Genomic DNA, 21,911 nt, shown 5'->3' on the forward strand with positions numbered 1-21,911 from the left:
TATATATATTTGTCAATCCATTTATTGTGCAGAAGAAAAATTTGAACAGAAATTCGAAAATATTGCTTGATGCATAAGACACTTAAATGATAATCTACCTTTTTCCCTATGTCATATTTCATTCAGCCTGATCATTTTACAATGAAATCTATAGGTTTTCCTCAGAACAGACAAATGACACAGTATGGAGTAGATTTACTAAAACTGGAGAGTACAAAATCTGGTGCAGCTCTGCATAGAAACCAATCAGCTTCCAGGTTTATTGTCAAACCAGAATTGAACAAGTTGAAGTTGGATTGGCTACCATGCACAGCTGCACCAGATTTTGCACTCTCCACTTTTAGTAACGCAACCCCTATGTGTCTTTTTATTATATATTCAATTTTATCATCCAAATCTGTAAAGAATTGTTCGACCAGATCGTTACATGTATGACCACCATTAGACAGTTGTCAGAAGAACCCGCAACATGCAAGTCTCATGACAGCGATCAGCAAGGCCAACAAAAAGAGGACGTTCCGCAGAGGGGACGTAGCCAGCCTGACAAAGTTTCTAACCCTTCCATGCTCTATTCAAAATGAAAAAAAAATATTTGGCTTTAGATAAACTTTAACAAAAAACTAAAATATACACTCCAGTTATTTGCAAATCACCAAAAAAAGCAAAACAGATGTTAGTAATGTTAAATATGAAAAAAAATAAAAAAACACAACAAAAAGAAAAAAATAGAGACAGTTTAATTTCGGTTTTACATGTAACATGTAGCTTTTACACCGTTTTGGGAAAGACAAGAGAATCACATTAATAAAAACAGAAAGAAAAGTACCATTCAGAAAAAAAAAAAATCTTTATATGTGTTCTGGTTCCAGAACTCTCTAATTATGTTCGCTTTAAACTTTTGGGGTATTACATTTTTTGTTTTGTTTTTTACACCCTTCACTGCAACCCTAATAACAAAGTGATTCTAAATGCTTTAAAAAACCAAAACAAAAAAAAAAACCAAACAGGTCATACTTTCCTGCTCTGTGTAATGGTTTTGCACAGAGCAGGCCCGATCCTCCCCTTCTTGGGTCCCCCACCTGTTTTCTTACTCCTCCCCCTCGGAGAGTGCAAGTGGGTTACTATGGGGGCACTTGTGCATGTTAGCTCCAGAGCCGGACACACAAAGAGCAGCTTGGCCCCATCCCCTCCTCAATGGCAGCGATTGACCGTGGCAATGGCTCCCACTGCTGTGTCTGAGCCAATGAGGAGCCAATGCACATCGTCGGATCGAGATCAGGAACGTATTTATGGGGGCTGGGGAGCTGCTTATAGAAGGTTCTACCTTCAGTATTTCAGCTTAGAAAACCTTTTAAACTGTATTAAGCATTCCTACATTTTATAGTGTCTCCAAACCTAAAAACGCCACATATACATGCAGAGATCTGAATTCAAGTTTGTGTGTGTCCACTCCTCCTCGCTAGCATTTTAAAGGCTAAGTTCACCTTTACAATAAAAATAAATGCACATATTTCAGCAGGAAAAAAAAAATGCTTACTTTTTATTTTTTTTTATTTTTTACAGGAGCTTTTAAAGCATTGCATTCACAATCAGTGGATTGCGAGTGCAATGTTATGTCGTGTACACAAAAAAAAAACAAAAAACAAAAAAAAAAACAAGGAAAGGGGCGCCTCTGAGTATATATCAACAATAATTTATTGAAAAAACAATAACCACTCACATGGAAAACTGTAATGCTGCGTTCAAATACGTCTCTGGGTAGAGGAGAGGATGGAGGACTACAAGTCACAGCAAGTCCATACAGTGCTGACCCCACATCGGATCCAGGCAAGGATGGGGTGGGATGACTGGGCACAGCAAGGTCTCCCTCAGATATCCAGATTACACATCAGGATTGGATGAAGTCAGAATGACACAGTCCATCTAGCTGCGGGTTCCAGGAATATGGCTGTGAGGACGCCAGGGCCGATACGGCTCCGTGAGATGGAATAGCTACGGCCGTGTATAGGGAGGCAAAACGAGGCTTGGAGGGCAAGCACAGTGCGGCGCCAGGCTGTGACGTCGACGCGTTTCCGAGTTAGCTCGCTACTGGTGGTGGGAATAGCGGCACTCCTTTCTCATGCTTGAGAGCTCAGAACAGCATTTTTTTACTGATCTAAAATGCAGCCCATTGTTTACAATGTTACTGTGCGACCTTAGATTTACCTTCAACTATACAGGGGCAACACGACTTCAGCGCGACTTTGCAAGGCAACTTCAATGTGACTTCAGCGCGACTTTAAGCAACTTACAATACGACTTCAAGTCGCCTCCAGGACAGGCGACTTTGGCTGTGGCCAATGACAGAATAATCAGCTCTCTGGGAGGGAGGGGTTTGCCTGGGTAAACTAATTTCTTTTCCTGTAAAGTCGCTTCAATATAGATGGAGATCTGGCTTGGAGGCGACCTCCATTGAATTCTATGGGTACAGGTCGCCTAGAAATAGTACAGGAATCTTTTCTGAAGTCGGAGCGACTTCAGCAGTGTACATTAAGATGTCTCTCATTGACTATAATGCAATTCCCAATGTCAAGCGACTTGGGGCGACTTGAGGGCTGACAAGTCGGATCCCAAGTCGTTGTAGTGTGAACCGACCCTTAGGAAAGGCCTGCCTGACTGGATACAAATTGAAAGTTTTGTTTAGGTTTGACCTCACAGTGGGTATAGAAAACAATCACCACCTTTAAAACAATCACATTTAGTTGCTTTGCTTTGCAATGAAGACCGACATAGTTTTTGTTTTATCCACCTGTATTTACTAGTGCAACTTCTAACATCTAAAGTGAAAGATATAACACCAACATGTCAGAAAAACACTGAATCACTGAGTTGGAAAAATAATCACCCCCCTTATGTCGGTATTTTGTTGAACCACCTTTTGCTTTAATTACAGCCTTTAGCCTGTTGGGAAATGTCTCAACTAACTTTGCAATATCTGCCCACTACTCTTTGCAGAACTGCTCAAGTAATATTTGATTGTGACTGTTTGTGGACTGCAGTTTTCAAGTCATTCTTTTTCAATAAGATTGAAGTCTCGGCTCTGACTAGGCCAGGCAAGGACTTTCAACTTTTTCTCCTTCAACCACTGTGTGTTCATTCTTCCCTTTGTGCTTTGGGTTATTGTCATGTTGGAAGGTAAACCTTCTTCCCATTGACAACTCTCTGGCAGAGAGCGGCAGATTTTCCAAGAATTTGATGGTATTTTGCTCTATCCATTTTTCCTTCTATCCTGACAAGTGCTCCAGTCCTTGCTGCAGAGAAACATCCCCATAAACAGGATATTACCTCCTCCATGCTTTACTGTAGAAATGGTGTGATTTGGATATTAAGCTGTATTGGATTTCCACCAGACAGGTTTGGTGTTGAGGCCAAATAATTTAATTTTAGGCTCATCTGACCATAACACCTTTTTCCATGTGGCCTCAAAATCTTCAAGGGGCATTTTGGCAAAGCTCAGTAGTGACTTCATGTGGCCTTTGAGGAGTGTCTGTTTTCTTGCAACCCTCCCATACAAGCCACATTTGTAAAGAATTTGTGACATTGTTGTTACATGCACACAATGACCACTGTCAAAAATTCCTTCAACTGCTTCAGTTACTGTAGGTCTCTTGGTAGCCTCTCGGACCAGTTTCCTCCTGGCTCTTTCATTCAGTTTGGAGCAACGTCCTGATCCAGGGAGGGTCTGTGTTGTATCAAATACCTATCACTTCTTAATAATAGACATCACTGTGCTTCTAGGCATTGATAAAGCCTTTGGAATAGTTTTGTATCCATCTCCTGACTTGTGCTTGTCCACAACTTTATCCCAGAGATCTTTTGACAGCGCCTTGCCACCCATAGTTGATGGTTTGCTTTAGTTGCACTACCAGGGACTGAAATGCTCCAGAAAAGCTATTTTCATGCTGAGCTAATGAAAATGACCACAGTTGATCACAGTTGAAAGTCAAATGGCTGTGTGTGCCATTTAAAAAGGCGATAAGTTACACCTGATTGAGTTTACAAGTCATTTTTAGGAGAGGGGTGATCCTTTTCCCAACTCGGTGTTTCTGTTTTTTAATTTTTTTATATTCTTTTCTAACATGTTGGCATTAAATATCTTTCACTTGGATGTTATACATTGCACTGAGAAAATACAGCTAGATAAAACAAAAACTGTCTGCGTTCACTTCAGATATATGTAATTCTTTTATATACCCATTTTATATGGTTTTTAACCACTTCCAGACCGATCACTGTCCTTATACGTTGGTATTTTGAAGAGGAATATCATTATGGCAGCAGCTAGCTGGGAATATCATTATGGCAGCAGCTAGCTGGGTGGTCCGCTTCAAGATAAAAGCGGTCTCTGCGGCGGAATCACCGCTAAATCACTTTTAATCGGTGGCAAGAGAGAGCCCCCCCTCCCGCCGCTTACCAAAGCCGTCAGCAGCGGTGGAGGTGATCGTATCCTTTCCCTAGCCTGACATGGAGACGAGGGAGGGGAAGATGGCCCCCACCCGTCTCCATATCATTGCAGGGCGGAAGCGACGTCAAAATGTCCATAGCTTTTAAAGGGCTATTTTTTTATTTAAATGACAATTTTTTTTTTTTTTTTAATTGCATTTTAGTGTAAATATGAGATCTTAGGTCTTTCTGACACCAGATCTCATATTTAAGAGGTCCTGCCATGCATTTTTTTTTATTACAAGGGATGTTTACATTCCTTGTAATAGGAATAAAAGTGGCAATTTAAAAAAAAAAAAAAAAAAAAAAAAAAACAGTGTAAGAATTAAAAATAAAAAAGGTAAAATAAATAAGAAAAAAAAAAAGTTAAACGTGCCCAGTTCCGACGAGCTCGCATGCAGAAGTGAATGCATACGTAAGTAGCGCCCGCATATGAAAACGGTGTCCAAACCACACATGTGAGGTATGGCCACGATTGGTAGACCAAGAGCAATAATTCTAGCCCTAGACCTTCTCTGTAACCCAAAACATGCAACCTGTAGAATTTTTTAAACGTCGCCTATGGAGATTAAGGGTAAAAGTTTGTCGCCATTCCAGGAGCGGGCGCAATTTTGAAGCGTGACATGTTGGGTATCAATTTACTCGGCATAACATTATCTTTCACAATATGAAAAATTGGGCTAACTTTACTGTTGTCTTTTTTTTTTTTTTTTTTTTTTTTATTTAAAAAAAAAAAAAGTGTATTTTTTCCAAAAAAAGTGCGCTTCTAAGATCACTGTGCAAATACGGTGTGACAGAAAGTATTGCAACGACCGCCATTTTATTCTCTAGGGTGTTAGAAAAAACAATGTACAATGTTTGGGGGTTCTAAGTAATTTTCTAGGTAAAAAAAAACTGTTTTTAACTTGCAAACAATAAATCTCAGAAAGAGGCTCGGTCCTTAATTGGTTAATAAATCTAAAGGAAAATTGAACAAGAAGATTAATGTACAACGCATGGCCAGATTTAGCGTTTAATGCTAAGCCAGTCTGAATCAAGAAAAAAGCTGGTTCAGTGGAAGTGGTGAGCAGTACTGGATTGCATATTAGCTAGTCTCATTTACGACCACAAGTAGCTTAATTATAGCATATCTAAACCCAAAAAATGTAATATACTGCAGCTTACCAGTCCTTAAATGTAGTGGCTGCAATAGTTTTCTCTGCATAGATTTTCTCCAAGTTTTTTCCTTTTTATTTTTCATTTGGTGATCCTGCCAGTAACATACTTTCTGTACGAGAGTGACACCACTTATTCTCCTTACACTAGCAGGACAGCAGAAACAAAACAGGACTACGGAACCCTGGTTCTGTAGTGTTCAGAATTCTGGAAACATCGTAATTGATAAGAGTGGGCACAAGAAGTTATTCACTCACAAGTTTTCCAGCATGATCAACACGTATATTTTGGAACTGACCAAACAGATACAGCAAAACAATTTCAATGTGATAGTTAATGGACCAATATTTTTTGTTTCTGGGTTTGGATACACTTTAAAAAAATAAGTAAATTCAACATCTCAATCTGTCCTTGCTGAGCTAGACTGGAGTTCTGCTTTAAAGAGGTTTTCTATTTAAAAAAAAAAAAGTAAATGGCTTCTTTATTATGTAGGAAGCTTGGCTAAAACTCCTAGAAAAGTGCCTGTGCATATATAGCAAGACACACTAACTTATCTAATGCCTCATTATTCAATCCCCCAGGTCCTATTGCTCCTTCCATACAGGTTTTCAAAGAAATGGTAATTAAGGATTTGATAGCACTTAACTGCCCCCGCAATCAACAAGGGGATTTTCATCACCATTTATCTAAAATTTGTGAACGAAATGACATTGTCATATGTCCAGCGGACAAAGGGGGAGGTGTTGTCATTCTCAACAAAACTCATTATTTAGATGAAATGAACAGGCTCCTTTCTGACCGGGATACCTATTTACCTTTGGCTGCTAACCCTACAACTAAATTTAAAAGGGAACTTCAGACACTGGTAGATGAAGGTTTTGAAGGAGGTATTCTAAATAAAAAAGAAAGGGCATATCTGGTCCCCTCTGCTCCAAGGGTTCCGGTTATGTATTTTCTACCTAAAATACATAAAAGCCTCTCTAATCCTCCTGGCCGCCCGATTATCAGTGGCATAGATTCGGTTACGGCCAGGATCGGGATGTACGTAGACAATTTTTTACAACCCTTAGTGACAGCTACCCCAGCATATTTGAGAGATACCACCCAGGTTATTAATCTTTTGGAAAACCTTGAGTGGAAGGAGAGCTACATCCTGGCTACGGCGGATGTAGCCTCTCTATATACTAACATCTCCCACCAACATGGGTTTGAGGCAGTAAGCTATTATCTCGATCAAGAACCCTCTTTGCCTCGGTCTCAAAAACAGTTTATTTTGTCACTTTTGAAATTTGCGGCAGGCCATAATTATTTTTGGTTTGGGGGTGTTTTTTATTTGCAGATTTGCGGTGTAGCCATGGGCGCTAGATTTGCGCCCAGCCTGGCCAATTTATTTATGGCCAGGTGGGAGAGTGAGGTGATTGATAACAATCCCCCTGTGCAGTTGCGTTTATGGAAAAGGTACATAGACGATGTCCTGCTGGTGTGGGACGGGGACCAGGCTTCACTTGAGGAATTTTTTATATCACTGAATCAGAACAAGAGAGGCATTTCACTCCAGTCTGAAATTAGTGATACGGGAATCCATTTCCTTGACCTTAACATCTTAGTCAGGAATGGTCGCCTTATTACTAATACATACTTCAAAGCGACCGATAGAAATGCCTATATCCCGCTTTCCAGCTGTCATCATCCAGCCTGGTTAAGAGCTGTCCCTCGGGGACAATTCCAGCGGATCAGACGTAACTGCACAGAGGTTATGGAGTACTACCAACAAGCTCAGGTACTTAAACAGCGCTTCCTAGAAAAAGGTTACTCCAGGAGTGAGATTGATGCCACCATTTCTCAAGTCGCTAATATGGACAGGGCACTTATGCTACATAGGGAAGTTGATCACAGTCCCGCATGTGACAATAGGTTTAGTTGGTCTATGATCACGGGTTATTCCAACCAGCATTTTTCTGTTAAGAAAATTTTTCGTAAACATTGGAATATACTCAGGAACGATAAGATCTTAGGACCTATCATTCCTGATAGACATTCAGTGATATATAGGGGTGCACCCTCCTTGCGACACTGTATTGCCAGGAACGTGATAGATCCCCCCAAGACTATCTCCTTTTTTCATACCATGAAAGGTTTTTATCCCTGCCGCAAGTGTAATATCTGCCAAATAAATACCCTCACTGGTAGAAAATGTGAGACTTTCCAACCCTCCGTCACGAATAAGATATATGACATTCAATCTTTTATCACATGTACTACTAAATATGTCGTCTATCTTATTCAGTGTCCATGTTCTAAACAGTACATCGGTCGAACTAAACGTGAATTACATGTACGGTTATCAGAGCATATTGCCAACATTAAACGGGGTTACCCTAAGCATAATCTGTCTAGGCATTATGCCAAATATCACGACAAGAAACTGAATGGTACCCTTTTTATGGCATTTGACAAAATAAACCCACATTGGAGAGGGACAAACAAAGTCAGATCTATATCTAGGCTTGAAACTAGGTGGATTTTTCAGATGAGATCTTTTGTACCCTTTGGGTTAAATGTGGACTGGGACATTAATTGTTTTATAAATAACTCCTGAGTAAAAAAAATTTTTTAAATTTTTTTAATTTTTTAATTTCCAATTTTCAATTTTTAATTTTTTCATTTATTTTAATCTATATTATGGAAATATTAATTTTCATCCTATTGTAACAGAGGCTATGTATTTTTTATCATTATCTCGTATTTAATGCACTAAGTATGTATTTTTTATCATGTCTGCCGTCTGCTGTATCCCCTCATAGTTTTGTTGTCACTATCCGAGAACCCTTTTTTATTGTTATTCTTTTTGGCCACAAGATGGCGCTTCCTTTCTTTTAATTAATTTTTTGACTTTCCTCCGCTTGCTCCTACTCACTAATGGCCGGTATTTAATACAGCTGGGCCGTTTTCCTATGTTAAATTTTTCTTTGCCATTAACCAAGATGGCGCCCGTAGCGTATATAATGCCCACACGTGGTGACGCTCGAGCTTGGCCAATCCCCAGACGACGTCCATTTATGACGAAACGCGTAGGGAGGAGCCTACGACGTCACCACGTCCGTTCTCGTGTAGGGCTGTGTACGAACTCAGGAGGCGGAGGCAGCAGACGGAGACGCTGACTGTTGCTTAGTTGTACCATCCATGCTGATTACTTCATGGATGCTTTGTAAGTGCAATTCCTTTTAATAAATCGATTGTGCAGACTGTATCACGCTATGGATTGTTCCTTTTGTTTTTGAATCTTGAGATATCATCTGTCGCTTACCGGTACCTGATGCTGAGGTTGTGGGGAGCCCTAAATTTTTCCCTGTGCCGTTTTTGACTGCTGTAATAGCAGTCATTTGGATCTGGTAAGCACATTTGAAATTCCACCTTGGGTGTGAGGAACCATAGAAGAATTCCCCTACTGCATCCTCATCTTTTTTGTGGCACTTTCTGGCACTTTTTTCCTATCTTATCACGGACTTCCTTTTTGGTTTTGGACTTTATTCATTTATTTATTTACTCATCCACGTATATGTATATTATTCATTTACTATTATTTCTGGGATAATAGTGTATGTCAGTGTTTATACCCATTTTGTATGGTTATTATCATTTATTTTACGGTTATTTCATTCTCAATTCAGTTTAATTCATTTTTATGTTATAGCGCCGCACCTCTTTTGTATTATTATCTTTGATGGGATTTGGAGACTAGATCTCGGTGCAGGCTGCTTTGATTTCACTATATATTTTTTGTATTATTTTTCACTTTGAGCGCAGCTTTTACCTTTTGTTTATACCAGCATATATAGCAAGCATTGGAGCTTTTCGAAAAACCACAAACTTCCTCCACCCCCAACCACCACTTTCCTCTACAGAAGGTAGCCAAGGGAGAGGTAAGAAAAGTAGGCATATCTCTTTCAGAAAGGAGAAAACCACTAGCTATTGTTGTATTCTAATAACTATACGCACTTTTTAGAAACAACATGCTGCTGCCAGTGTCAGGATCACGAACGTGCCATCTTCTTTAAAAAAAATAAAAATAAATTGTTGCTGAACTGCACATTAACATGCATCTCTGGCACTGCTATTGCTCATCCTAAACCCGCGTCACATCAAATAAAAATAAAAAGGTGCACAAGTCTGTAGGTTCTGATCTATCAAGGTTATATTTCTTAACAAATAATACACCTTCCATCCTGTTCTGGGACAATTAACATCTATAATTTCCATGGTGATTGGATTAAGGTGTTAGTTCACCTTTCTTAACATGCTGCATCCGTATTCAGGGTGTAACATATACAGCATCCACCACCTCACTCACCCCCCCCCCCCCCCCCCTATGATAGCGGGCGGGAGAGACCTTCTCCAGGCACCGCCACCCGCTGTCAAAATTTGGAAATCGTGTGGCCGTGCAGGGCTCCGCCCACACGGTTTAGTCATTCATTCAAAGTACTGTGAATGAACTACAACTACCATTAACTACAATGAACTGTGAGGGCATTGATGAGCATCCTCATAGTTCGTTGATCTTCCTGGACTTCAGTAACTGCCTGCCTGTGTCAGAGGTATGGGCAGACAGCTATACTGACAGTCTGCAGGATCCCAAGATTGCACCTGCAATATGCTTATCGTGGTTGTAACCTTAGAAAGAAAATAATCAATTCACATTTTTTTACCTGCAAAAAAAGTGCATTTATTTACTTAAGTTGAACTTAGCCTTCGAGATGTGACTTGGAATGCTGCGGTATCGTCTTAAAACTCACTAAAACAGAGTGGCTTGGAAAGCTACGAAATATCTTCAACATTACAGAGCAAGCCCAGTTGGATGCGACTAGCTGCTACCATCTAAAGGTGCACGACACAGGGAAAGGAATAGAACGATTATGATAGCTACTGTATGTATTAACTGCTATAACTGGTCTAGTAAACCCAGAGAAACATTTTTATTGAAAGTCCACAGCACTTTTCTTTCTGTCAGTACACAGCAGGCAAACAAGGAAATTCACAGATCTGAAGAATCCTCGGAATGTGGATGTGTGTTGGCAAGCAAGCACAGACCAGACTCAAAATACTAACTTTTTCTGTGAGAGTCAAAAAACCAGGGATAGGCATATAACACTCTGTGGAATTACGCTTTTGCTTGATCAGTAACTGTAAAATACAAAATGTACTCATTAATTCCACTGGCGTCTTCTGCCTTGATGCTAGAGCACACTGCGAAATCTGAAAACAATGATTGCAAATTACCGCTACAGATTTAGTTCAACACTACTCATTCAGCATGATAAAGGCTTATTTCATCTCAGGATAGCCATGGCAGGTGATTTATGCAGTGATAACAGAACAGAGTTTGCAGCTGAACAGAGGATAGAGCCTTCATGTTTATTCAGCGTCTGCTCAGAACTGCTGAACTGTCAGTATGTCACGCTGGTCTAGTAAACAGTGACACAGACAAAACAGTTACCTTATCATTGGCCTCCAGTAGATATGTGCTGTGTCGCCACTTTGTTAAAATGATCGGATCCTGGAACTTTCTATCAAGACTCCGACTTTTAGTGATTTCTCTCGGATGAGGAGGTGCCAAGGAGTTGGACTTATAAAAGAAAAGAAAAGCACATAAGCAATCAGCTATTGCAGATAGAAGATGATGATGAAATGCTGTACATAAAATTAGAGCTGGGCGATTTTCTCCAAAATAAAAATCTTTTTTTTTTTTTTTTTTTTTTAAAACTCGATTCACATTGAGTTTTTTCTTTTTTGATGGACACCGCGCCGGTCCTGAGGAGCTGCGGGCAGGAGTTTTTAGGCAAGGCCGCGGACTAGGCCTAGTCCGTGGCGTCCGGCCTTGCGGACTAGGCCGAAGCCGCGGCCTCGCCTAAAAACTCCTGCTCGCAGCTCCTCAGGACCGACGCGGTGTCAGCGCCGGTCCTGGTGATAAAAAAAAAAATCTAAAAAATCTATTTGCTAAAAATTTGAATCAATTTGACCTCTCAACTCGATTCAAATCGATTTTTTCCCCAGCCCTACATAAAATGTATTTTTTTTTATCTGCCAAATGATCTGAATTTGTATTTGATTTGTATTTCTGCTTTAGGCTCACACCTTTTTCACAACTGAGCACATTGTTTTACTGGCATTTTCCAGGCCATTTTTTTTTTTTTTTTTGACAAGCTTTTTTGAAGCGTTTTAGAAGCGTATTACAAGGGTTTGACAGCTTCAGGCGTTTTTGTTTAGCCAATAGAAAGCACTAGAGGAAGGAGAGGGAGAGAAAATAGGAGGTGGAGAGCTGCTATTTGAAAACACTTGTAAAAACGATCAAGTCAGGCATTTCTATTGAAGTCTATGGGGCTAAAAACGCTTGTAATCTGCCAAAAAGAAACTCATGTACTCTTGAGCTACAGGCGACAGAACACACAGATGTGAACAGGGGCCATTGAAATGAATGGGATTTGGCTTGTTGAGTGTTTTAGAGCTACAAGCTTCAAGCAAAAAAATTGCTCAGGTGTGAACGGGGCCTTAGTAAATCAGACTTTCTAAAGAACAAATGCTCACCAGTTTGATCTTCCAGCTCCCATTTAAAATAATCACTTTGTAATGAAACTGCACTACACTACACTTCCAACACAACAAACACTCCCCCCAGGTCTTCCTTTTGACACATTTCACCGCTACTGGAGCCTAAGGCCCCTTTCACACTGGGGCGGTGGGGGCGTCGGCGGTACAACAGCGCTATTTTTAGTGCTGCTGTACCGTCGTTCTTGCCGCGGTATTCGGCCGCTAGCGGGGCGGTTTTAACCCCCGCTGGCGGCCGAAAAAGGGTTAAAATCCCTCATACAGCGCGGCTATAGCCGCAGTATTGCCGCGCTGTCCCATTGATTTCAATGGACAGGAGCGGTGAAGAAGCGGGGAATACACCGCTCCTTCACCGCTCCAAAAAAACGGTTTGCAGGACTTTTTTCACCGCCCTGCCTGCGCACCGCTTCAGTGTGAAAGCCCTCGGGCTTTCACACTGAACAAACAGCGGAGGCTGTTTAGGGGCGGTTTGCAGGCGGTATTTTTAGCGCAATACCGCCTGCAAACCGCCCCAGTGTGAAAGGGGTCTAAGGTGGAATTAAACTCAAAAACAAACATTTATTATATTGCAACTTACCTATTCTTAGATGTGGCAGCTGCATTCGTTTTCTTTTTGAGGCTTTCCTTCCTTTATTTTCACATGGTGATCTAGCCAGTAAGTCTGTTGTTTTTCAACAGAACAAGTTGCCCTGCAGATGTAGCAGAGGGTTGAGACAAACCATTTAACATTGATGGGGATACAAAAAGCCTTTATCTCAAAATAAAAAAACTGTTGCTGTAACTGCTTATCGAGCATTAGGCCCCTTTCACAGGATCGGACCGTTTAGGTCCGCCTGTCAGTTTTGACGGCGGACCTGAACGGGCGCTCCATGTTAGTCTATGGAGCGTCGGATGTCAGCGGAGACATGTCCGCTGACATCTGACCCGGTCCGTGCTGTCCGTTTTCATCCGATCCCTCCATAGGCGGCAGCGGCGCCTGACAAGCCCCTCCCCGCTCAGTGAGCAGAGAGGGACCTGTCATCCGGCGGCTCAGTGGAGATCAACGGACAGATCTCCCGCTGAGTCGGCGGACCGAGGCGGGCTCCGTAGAAACGGAGTCCGCCTCGTGTGAAAGGGGCCTAAGCTGGAGTTTGGCGTCAAATTGTTACATTATCTAAATCTGCTACTTTAACACTCCCCTCTCCCCTGACTGACAATGCTGCTGCCAAAGGTGTCTCTGTTGCTTCTTCATCCAGTGTAGGCACTCTATAACAAGAGGTACATCGCTTGCCAGATCACCACGTGAAAACAAAGGAGAAAAAAGCCTAAAAAAAAAGTAAAAACTAATGTATCCACCACATCTAATGATTGGTAAGCTGCAATATATAATATTTTCAGTTGTGAGTTTATTACCACTTTAATTGAAGAACTGGGCAGAGGGAGGGGTAATGCATTAAAAGGAGGAGCTGGGTGGAGCGTTCTCTGTTGTGCTCCGATAATGTGGATTACCAGTTGAAACACTAGTGTGTAGCTTCATTACACTGTGTGTCATTAACTTTCTATTGACACCCGCAGCGGTTCGCATAGAGCAGTGTGAACTGCCTGTGAGTTCTATGCAATGCAGGAACCGGCACTGGAATCGCGCTGGATCCCGCATCGCGCTGGTGTGAACCGGCATTTAAAGTACATATAAACCCAATCACAAGAAACTCACATAAGCTAACATGTCAATGTAATCTTTTAAAAGTGCTTTCCAGTTCTTTCTTTTTGAGCGGGTAGTAGGGAATCTGCAGCTTTATAAAATTAAAATTAAAATTAAAAAAAAAAAAAAAAAAAAAAAAGAAGAAGAGGAAGAAGAAGAACTTCTCATGCTCCTGCATTGTCACCCTGTCACATGCACCTGTGACTATAAGTGTTTTCTTTTTTTTTTGCTCTGATTAAGAGGGGCTACCCCTTAAAGCGGAGGTCCACCCAAAAGTGGAACTTCCGCTCATCTGAATCCTCCCCCCCCTCTGGTGCCACAATTGGCACCTTTCAGGGGGAGGGGGGTGCAGATACCTGTCTACTACAGGTATTTGCACCCACTTCCTGGAATAGACTCCCATGGGAGTCACGCCCCCCCCCCCCCCGCTGTCTCCTGGGAAACACACATGTTGCATGCTCAACACTTCACTTCCTGATTCCCTCACAGAGAATGGCAGCGGTAGTAGCCCAGAGCCGAGCGATTGATCAGCTTCGGCTGCCGACAACGCTGGACTCAAGGACAGGTGAGTGTCCATTTATTAAAAGTCAGCGGCTGCAGTATTTGTAGCTCCTGGCTGTTAATTTTTTTTTTTTAGGTGGACTCCCTCTTTAACCACTTCAGCCCTGGAAGATTTGGCTGCTGAATGGCCAGGCCATTTTTTGCGATACGGCACCGCATGACTTTAACTGACAATTGCGCGGTCGTGCGACGCTGTACCCAAACAAAATTTACGTCCTTTTTTCCCACAAATAGAGCTTTCTTTAGTTGGTATTTGATCATCTCTGCGGTTTTTATTTTTTGCGTTATAAACAAAAAAAAAAAAAAAAGAGCGACAATTTTGGAAAAAAAACAAAACACATTTTGTACTTTTTGCTATAATAAATATCCCCATTTTTTTTTTTAAAAGCAAATTTTTTCTCAGTTTAGGCTGATATGTATTTTTTCTACATATTTTTGGTAATAAAAATCGAATAAGCGTAAGGGGATAGATTTATAGCATTTTTATTTTTTTTTACCAATAATGGAGGCGATCTGCAATTTTTATTGTGACTGCGACATTATGGCGGACACATCGGACACATTTTTGGGACCACTGGTATTTATACAGAGATCGGTGCTATAAAAATGCACTGATTACTGTAAAAATGTCACTGGCAGTGAAGGGGTTAACACTAGGGGGCGATCAAGGGGTTAACTGTGTTCCCTGCTACGTGTTCTAACTGAAATGGGGATGGTACTTGATAGGGGAAGAGATAGATCGGTGTTCACACCATGTATGAACAAATGATCAGTCTCTTCCCCCCTCAGTGAACTAGGATCTCTGTATTTACACACAGAGATCCCGGTTCTCGCCGTGTCACAAGCGATCGCGGGAGCCCAGCGGTCATCGCGACCGCCGGGCACTCACATCGGCTCTGGCGGCGCGCGCACCCCTAGTGGCCACATAAAGAAGCAACGTAACATGCCAGCGATTCGCGCAGCCGTGCCATGTTGCCGCAGTACAACTGTGGCGGCTGGTCGGCAAGCGGTTAAACACATCAGTAATATTGGACCTGGATGGTTTCTTCCCATGCTGATGGATAAATATTGCAGATCTGGCATCTATGCCTTTTAATACATTCACAGGCTTGTCATCCTCATTTGTTTGTTAGTATATTTACTTTTAAAAGAGAAGTATGGGTTTCCTTTTTTTTGCTAACATCTATTCTACGTGAGCGGCAGATATCTAAAAATCTTTCCAGCCCTCTCAGAAGTGCCCCCATTCTGTTAAAATTTAGCTAAATACCTGTGGGAGGGGCTACAGACTCCATACAGTGTAATGCCGACAATGGTCTGGTTCCAGGGTCTGGATCGACAGACTTTCCTGTCATTTGGCTTGATGTCCTCTCTCTGCTCGTTCCTGAGACTTCACAGAGTGTAGTAGCTGCTCCCCCTCCCTTCGCTCTCTCCCCCTTCCTTCTTCCCCACAGCACGTTTCAATGGACCAATGGTCAGAAGAGTCGGCAGAGATAAGAGCACTTCAGTTAGTGACTAAGGTAGGAGAAGTCACTGATAGTGCTGTGTATGTAAATGTCCTCTACATATTTCTATCTACCAGAGTGAAAACGATATATTTTTAAAGCAAAATACACATATGGATGTGACAGCACACAGGCATTCCATGCATTACCGGTATAGTAAAATGAAATAAAATCAGAGCTAACATTGTGAATGAATCCTTTTGACTATCTGGATTTTTATATGAGACAATGAAAACTTTCCATTCACATCTACTTGTATTTTCATACTGAAGCACAGAGCTCCTCAGACATGGACAGAGCTTTACTCCCCCATAATTGGTGTATTACCTAGTACTCCTATAGCAGTACTGCTCCATTCATTGTAAATAGATCATTACAGGATCACATACCGTATAGCCATCACATGCCATACAGTGTCATAGGGATGATTTGTATGTACAATAAAGGAGACTCTAGGGACGTATCGGGGGTCACTTTAGGTGTGGGGGAGTTGTCAGTCTCCCCTCCTATGTACTGTACACGGGTATGCTCTATACACATAGCACTGTGTACATTTCAGAGAACAGACACAGGTCACTATGCTCCTCACCATGTCTCCTTTTCTGATATAACACAGTGCTATGTGTAGAGAACTTACCTGTGTTCATTTCTGGACATTAGAAGTGACTCTTCCCCCTCCTCCCATTGGCTGGAGGAGACGCTGATACACACTTTGAATGAGTGAGGGGAGAGGGGGGAGGGAATTGGGAGGACACAGGAAGGAACATCAAAGCCCAGGAGAGAGGTGTTGAAGTCTCTCAGAGCAGAGCTTGCAGATAACAGCAAGGGAAAGGTGAGGACTTCACTGTTTGTATCACAGTGTCTCTCTGGTTCTGGGTTTTAGCTGGGGACACACTGCCATGGAAACAGAGGCATGTGAGAAACGTGTTCATTCTAGATAGCAGCCTGGGTGTGCACCTCTTCACCAAACACACCCACATGTCCTCCAGAGGGAGGGAGTGAAGGAGGGGCTGGATTGTGGAGATGTTTCCACCCCCTGGAAACTTTTGAACTGAGAAAGAACCGTTAGAGGCTGATTATGGACACTTCGAAAGACTATTTTGCAAAAACTTAGACCCCTTTCACACTGGGGTGCTTTGCAGGCGCTACAGCGCTGAAAATAGCGCCTGCAAAGCGCCCTGAAAGAGCCGCTGCTGTGTCTCCAATGTGAAAGCCCCGAGGACTTTCACACTGGAACAGTGCGCGCTGGCAGGACAGAAAAAAAAAAGTCCTGCTAGCAGCATCTTTGGAGCGGTGAAGGAGCGCTGTATACACCGCTCCTGCCCATTGAAATCAATGGGGCAGCATGGCTATACCGCCGGCATAGCACTGCTGCAGCAGCGCTTTGCGGTGGTTTTAACCCTTTCTCACCCGCTAGCAGGGGGGGTAAAACCACCCCGCTAGCAGCCGAATACCGCCGCTAAAACGGTGCTAAAAATAGCGCAGTTTTACCACCGGTGCCCGCACCGCCCCAGTGTGAAAGGGGCCTTAAGGACTCGGGAAAGAAAGAAATGCAATGCAGATACGAGGGTATCATGTACTACCTATTTTTGCATTCCCATACTTCTGCTTTAAAGATTAAAGTGGTCCTAAAGGCATGAAAGTAAAAAACCTTCTGTGTGCAGCTCCCCCCACAATAATCACCTGAGCCCGATCCATCGATGTGCATGAGAGCTCTCCCGGGTCTTTCCCTCCTTATTGGCTGAAACACAGCAGTGGGAGCCAAACTCTTTAATAAAAGGTGTATTCATTCCCCCCCCCCCCCCCCCCCCAATTCAGCAGGGCTGTGCCTATACTGCATGTGTTATAACTGCTCTTTTTCTTTAGGGGTGAACACAAAGCCTATACTCACCCGATAAATCAGCACTTACCCAGGGCCACCGGTGGACTGTTCCTGACATCTTCACGTCCAGAGCCGGTCTATGGGCGTAATGACGTCAGGAACAGTCCATTGCACAAGACTGCAGGGGGGCAGGAGCCAAAATGACCGGTCTTGTACCGGGGAGGATCGGAAAACTAGGCGAGTATATCTCAGCTCTCTGACCCCCTAGACAAAAAAAAAGCAGTTAACCCATGCAGTGTGGTGGCCCCCTCCCCAAACAGCATAGGGGAGAAAAAAAAAAAAACGATTTGCCCGGAGTTCTGCTTTAAGGTAATCTGCTGGGCTGGTGCGCCCTCTGTTCATTGATTTTCAGTACTACACCTGTGGGTAAGACTATGTAGTTATACCAACACAACACTGCAAAGGAATCATACACCATTGTCACTATCAGGAATCTGGTGCAAAGCAATGATTTGCAACCAACCCAAGAGCGAATGCATGTAGGCAGAAAGTGTGTAATGAGGCTGAAGGAGATCAGGGGCATGAAAACGGGGAAAAAAGGGTTAAAATAAGCTATGCAGATGTTTATATGCTTTAGTAACATAGCAGTCACTCATTCAGTTAAGACTTATGCCCAAGTTTAATATTTAGAGCCACCACTGATAGCATGACAATATATTAGCTGTTCAAGGAAAAGCCCATTGCTTATATTACCTTTGGCAGCTCCCACTCAGAGCGTGACCCATCTGCACTGTAGTAATATGGCCTCCCTTGCTCATCCACGTGTTTTATCCACTGTAATAAAAAAAGCTAGTTAGGAAAACTAAAATGACATTTAATTTAATCTGGATAATATGCTGCACAAAGGGATGGCAGCTGTTTTTTTTTTAGGTTTAATATGCAATATATTGTGAAAATGAGGAAAAGATCACTGAGCTAGGAATCAAACTGAAATTCTAATTTTTTTAGTAATCTAGCAAAAGGCCTTTTTAAAACCTAGAATTTTATACCAACTGCCATAATGTATCAGTGAGTTAAACCCACTCTTTTGTGGGCAGTGATGTGCATGTCGTTTCTGCTGACCTCCCCAACTTTGGTTAGCAAATATATTGAACAGAACAAGAATTAAACATTTATTTAGTTGCAGAGGGTGTGTAGGGGATCATAGGTCAGTAAAAAACAAAACAAAAAAAAAAAACACAAAAAAAAACAACAACTAGTAAGCATTGTACTCAATATGTCCTACTGTAGTATGTTACCTTAAAAAGGTTTCTGAAATCACAGGGGTCATGAACTTTGTTCATTATATTCCTGGTCCATAATACAACTAAATAACAGTAGGATTCCCACTGGATCAGGCTTTTTTTTTTGACTGTAGAGAAGTGCATGCAAGCTCACTACTTGAACTGTATGGGGTCCAATGATTCCTTTTACTTGGTGGATTGGAAACAGACACATGGTTTATTGACTATTAATCTTTGTTCTGATGAATTTGCGGCACAGCAGACTGTGTTGTTTTGCGCACTACTAATGGGTCACTCACAGTTTGTGCCCCCAGTATGAAAAAACATCTAGCTGGCATTGAATGCACAAGCAGCAGCTTAAAGTGGGAGTAAATTCCCAAGTATGATTTTTACCTACAGGTAAGCCCATAAAAAGGCTTACCTATAGGTACGGTAAATATCTCCTAAACGTGCGCCTTTACTTCGCTTCGTCCTGTGGCCACTAGGGGGGCTCCCCTGGAGCTGATGCGAGTGCCCGGCGGGCGTGATGACCGCCGGGCTTCCGCGATCGCTCATGACACACCGAGAACCGGGATCTGTGTGTGTAAACACACAGATCCTGGTTCTCTGAGGGGAGAAGAGACTGATTGTGTGTTCATACAAAGTATGAACAGGGATCTGTTATCTCCCCTAGACAGTCCCCTCCCCCCTTCAGTTAGAACACAGAGAGGGAACAAAGTTAACCCCATGATTGCCCCCTAGTGTTAACCCCTTCCCTGCCAGTAACATTTTTACAGCTGTATGAATACCAACGGTCCCAAAAATGTGTCAAGTGTCCGATGTGTCTGCAATAATGTCGTAGTCCCGATAAAAATCGCAGCCATTACTAGTAAAAAAAAAAAAAAAAAAAAAAAAAAATAATAATAATAAAAATGTTATAAATCTATCCCCTATATTGTAGACGCTCTAAAACTTTTGCGCAAACCAATCAATATATGCTTATTGCGATTTTTATTACCAAAAATATGTATAAGAATACATATTGGCCTAAACTGAAAAAAAAATTCGCTTTTAAAAAAAAAAAAAAAAAAAAAAAAATGGGGATATTTATTATAGCAAAAAGTACGAAATATTGTGTTTTTTTCAAAATTGTCACTTTTTTTGTTTATAGTGCAAAAAATAAAAAGCGCAGAGGTGATCAAATACCACCAAAAGAAAGCTGGATAAAAAAAGGACATCAATTTTGTTTGGGTGCAGCGCCGCACGACCGCGCACTTGTCAGTTAAAGCGACGTGGCGCCGAAACGCAAAAAATGGCCTGGTCGTTCAGCAGCCAAATCTTCCGAGGCTGAAGCGGTTAATCTCCATCTGCTGAACCTAGTGTTCAACCAATGCTGGTCTCCGACTGATCACAATTCACAAGGTTCAGCAAGACTGGTCAAATTCCAGCATGGGGGGTGGGGGGGAACAGGGTGATTTAGCAATTTCTCTTACTCAGTCTGTTGGGCTGAATGAGAGAAATCTTATAGTGTGTGACCAGCATTAGACTGACTAGTATTTGGTCACTTTTTTATGCCGAGATCAAAATGTGATATTTAGTTTGAGTAGTAGAGAAATAACAGAGAAGGAATGACATCAACAGACAAAAGTCACCAAGTAAAGTATGCAATGATAATAAAAGCAAGCAAGAGAATCACAGATCTACCTTCTCATTGGTTTGGTCATTAATAAAGAAGGTATGGCCATGCTGATCCAGTTCTTCTGACCAGCCCTTGGGAGGAGAACCGTATTGAATATCTGATTGGTTTTCAAGTGTGTTGTGATAATTTTCTTCAGATGAAAGTTGCTAGAAAGAGTTAGAAAAATTTGAGCATACAAAGAAAAAGCGATTGTCACATGATAGGATGCGTTCCAAACGATTGCACATCTCATCTTCATCAGATCAGAAATTGAGGAAGCAAGAAAATGGATCACCGATTGACTACGTGATTGAAATGCTAAATGCTCATAGGATGGCTTCATAGATAGTATGTTAAGACTACTTTCCATGGCCAGCACAGCTGTGATTGCTTTCCACTTTTGCTTACTGCTATAAAGTGAAAGGAGGAACAGGATAATAGTTTCAGCATAAGGATTTCAAACAGATAAGATGACACAAAAATAAGAGAAATGAGGAGAAAAATCCCACCTAATACTTCTAACTTTGGGCTAATTTTAAGGTCAAGGACAAAGCCAAATCATTTAGAACAAAAAAAATAATAATTATAATATGGATTTTCTAACTCACTGGATGATTCCCTTAATGGTATCACAACGGAACAGCAACAACAGAAGATTATCAGATCCAGGGTGGATAAAAATCAATGATTAAAAAAAAAAAAAAAAATCTGTATTTTTCATTTAAATCTGATTTTTATTTATTTAAAATCTAATTTTGATTTTTATGAAATTTTAATAAAATGCTTTTGGAGTAAAAATCTATCTAAAAGATGATCGGCGCGGCGGGATTTACCAGCATCGATCTCCCCCGTTTAGCCTTTCAATAAAGCAGCTAACAGCCGCTTCTCCCCGTTTCCCTTGGCTGTTAGCTGCTTTAATGAAAGGCTAAATGGGGGGAGATCGATGCTGGTAACTCCCCCCTCCGCCACACCGATCACCCCCAATTGTCCCCGTATCCTCCTCCGGCTCCCCGGGTCCTCCTTCCTTTCTCCGTGTCCTCCTCCGGGTCCCCCTCCGTACTCCGCGGGTCCTCCTCCAGTCCCCATCCTCATCCATATAAACCTCTGTGCTCTGCGAGTCCTCCTCCGGGTCCCCCCCCATGCTCCGCGGGTCCTCCAGCCCTCC

At 41.9% G+C, this 21,911-nt stretch overlaps 1 protein-coding gene across 7 annotated transcripts in view; it reads right to left on the reverse strand.

The window, feature by feature from the left end:
* The window catches only part of ARHGAP12 (Rho GTPase activating protein 12), a 201,352-nt gene that overhangs the window by 54,991 nt on the left and 124,450 nt on the right, over window positions 1-21,911 (reverse strand). For 3 of the 7 annotated variants that reach the window (XM_073629860.1, XM_073629859.1, XM_073629862.1), the window contains 3 exons: window positions 18,560-18,640; window positions 11,132-11,260; window positions 10,744-10,818 (listed from right to left, as the gene is read on the reverse strand). The exons of 1 other annotated variant lie outside the window; for it this stretch is intronic. In XM_073629860.1, the coding sequence (XP_073485961.1) occupies window positions 10,744-10,818; window positions 11,132-11,260; window positions 18,560-18,640 (285 nt within the window). Of the gene's footprint in view, window positions 1-10,743; window positions 10,819-11,131; window positions 11,261-18,559; window positions 18,641-20,772; window positions 20,914-21,911 lie in introns of all 7 variants that reach the window. 3 more of the 7 variants (XM_073629855.1, XM_073629857.1, XM_073629858.1) reach the window with 2 other exon arrangements.

The sequence above is a fragment of the Aquarana catesbeiana genome, linkage group LG05 (assembly GCF_042186555.1).
Source record: "Aquarana catesbeiana isolate 2022-GZ linkage group LG05, ASM4218655v1, whole genome shotgun sequence".
NCBI lineage: Eukaryota > Metazoa > Chordata > Amphibia > Anura > Ranidae > Aquarana > Aquarana catesbeiana.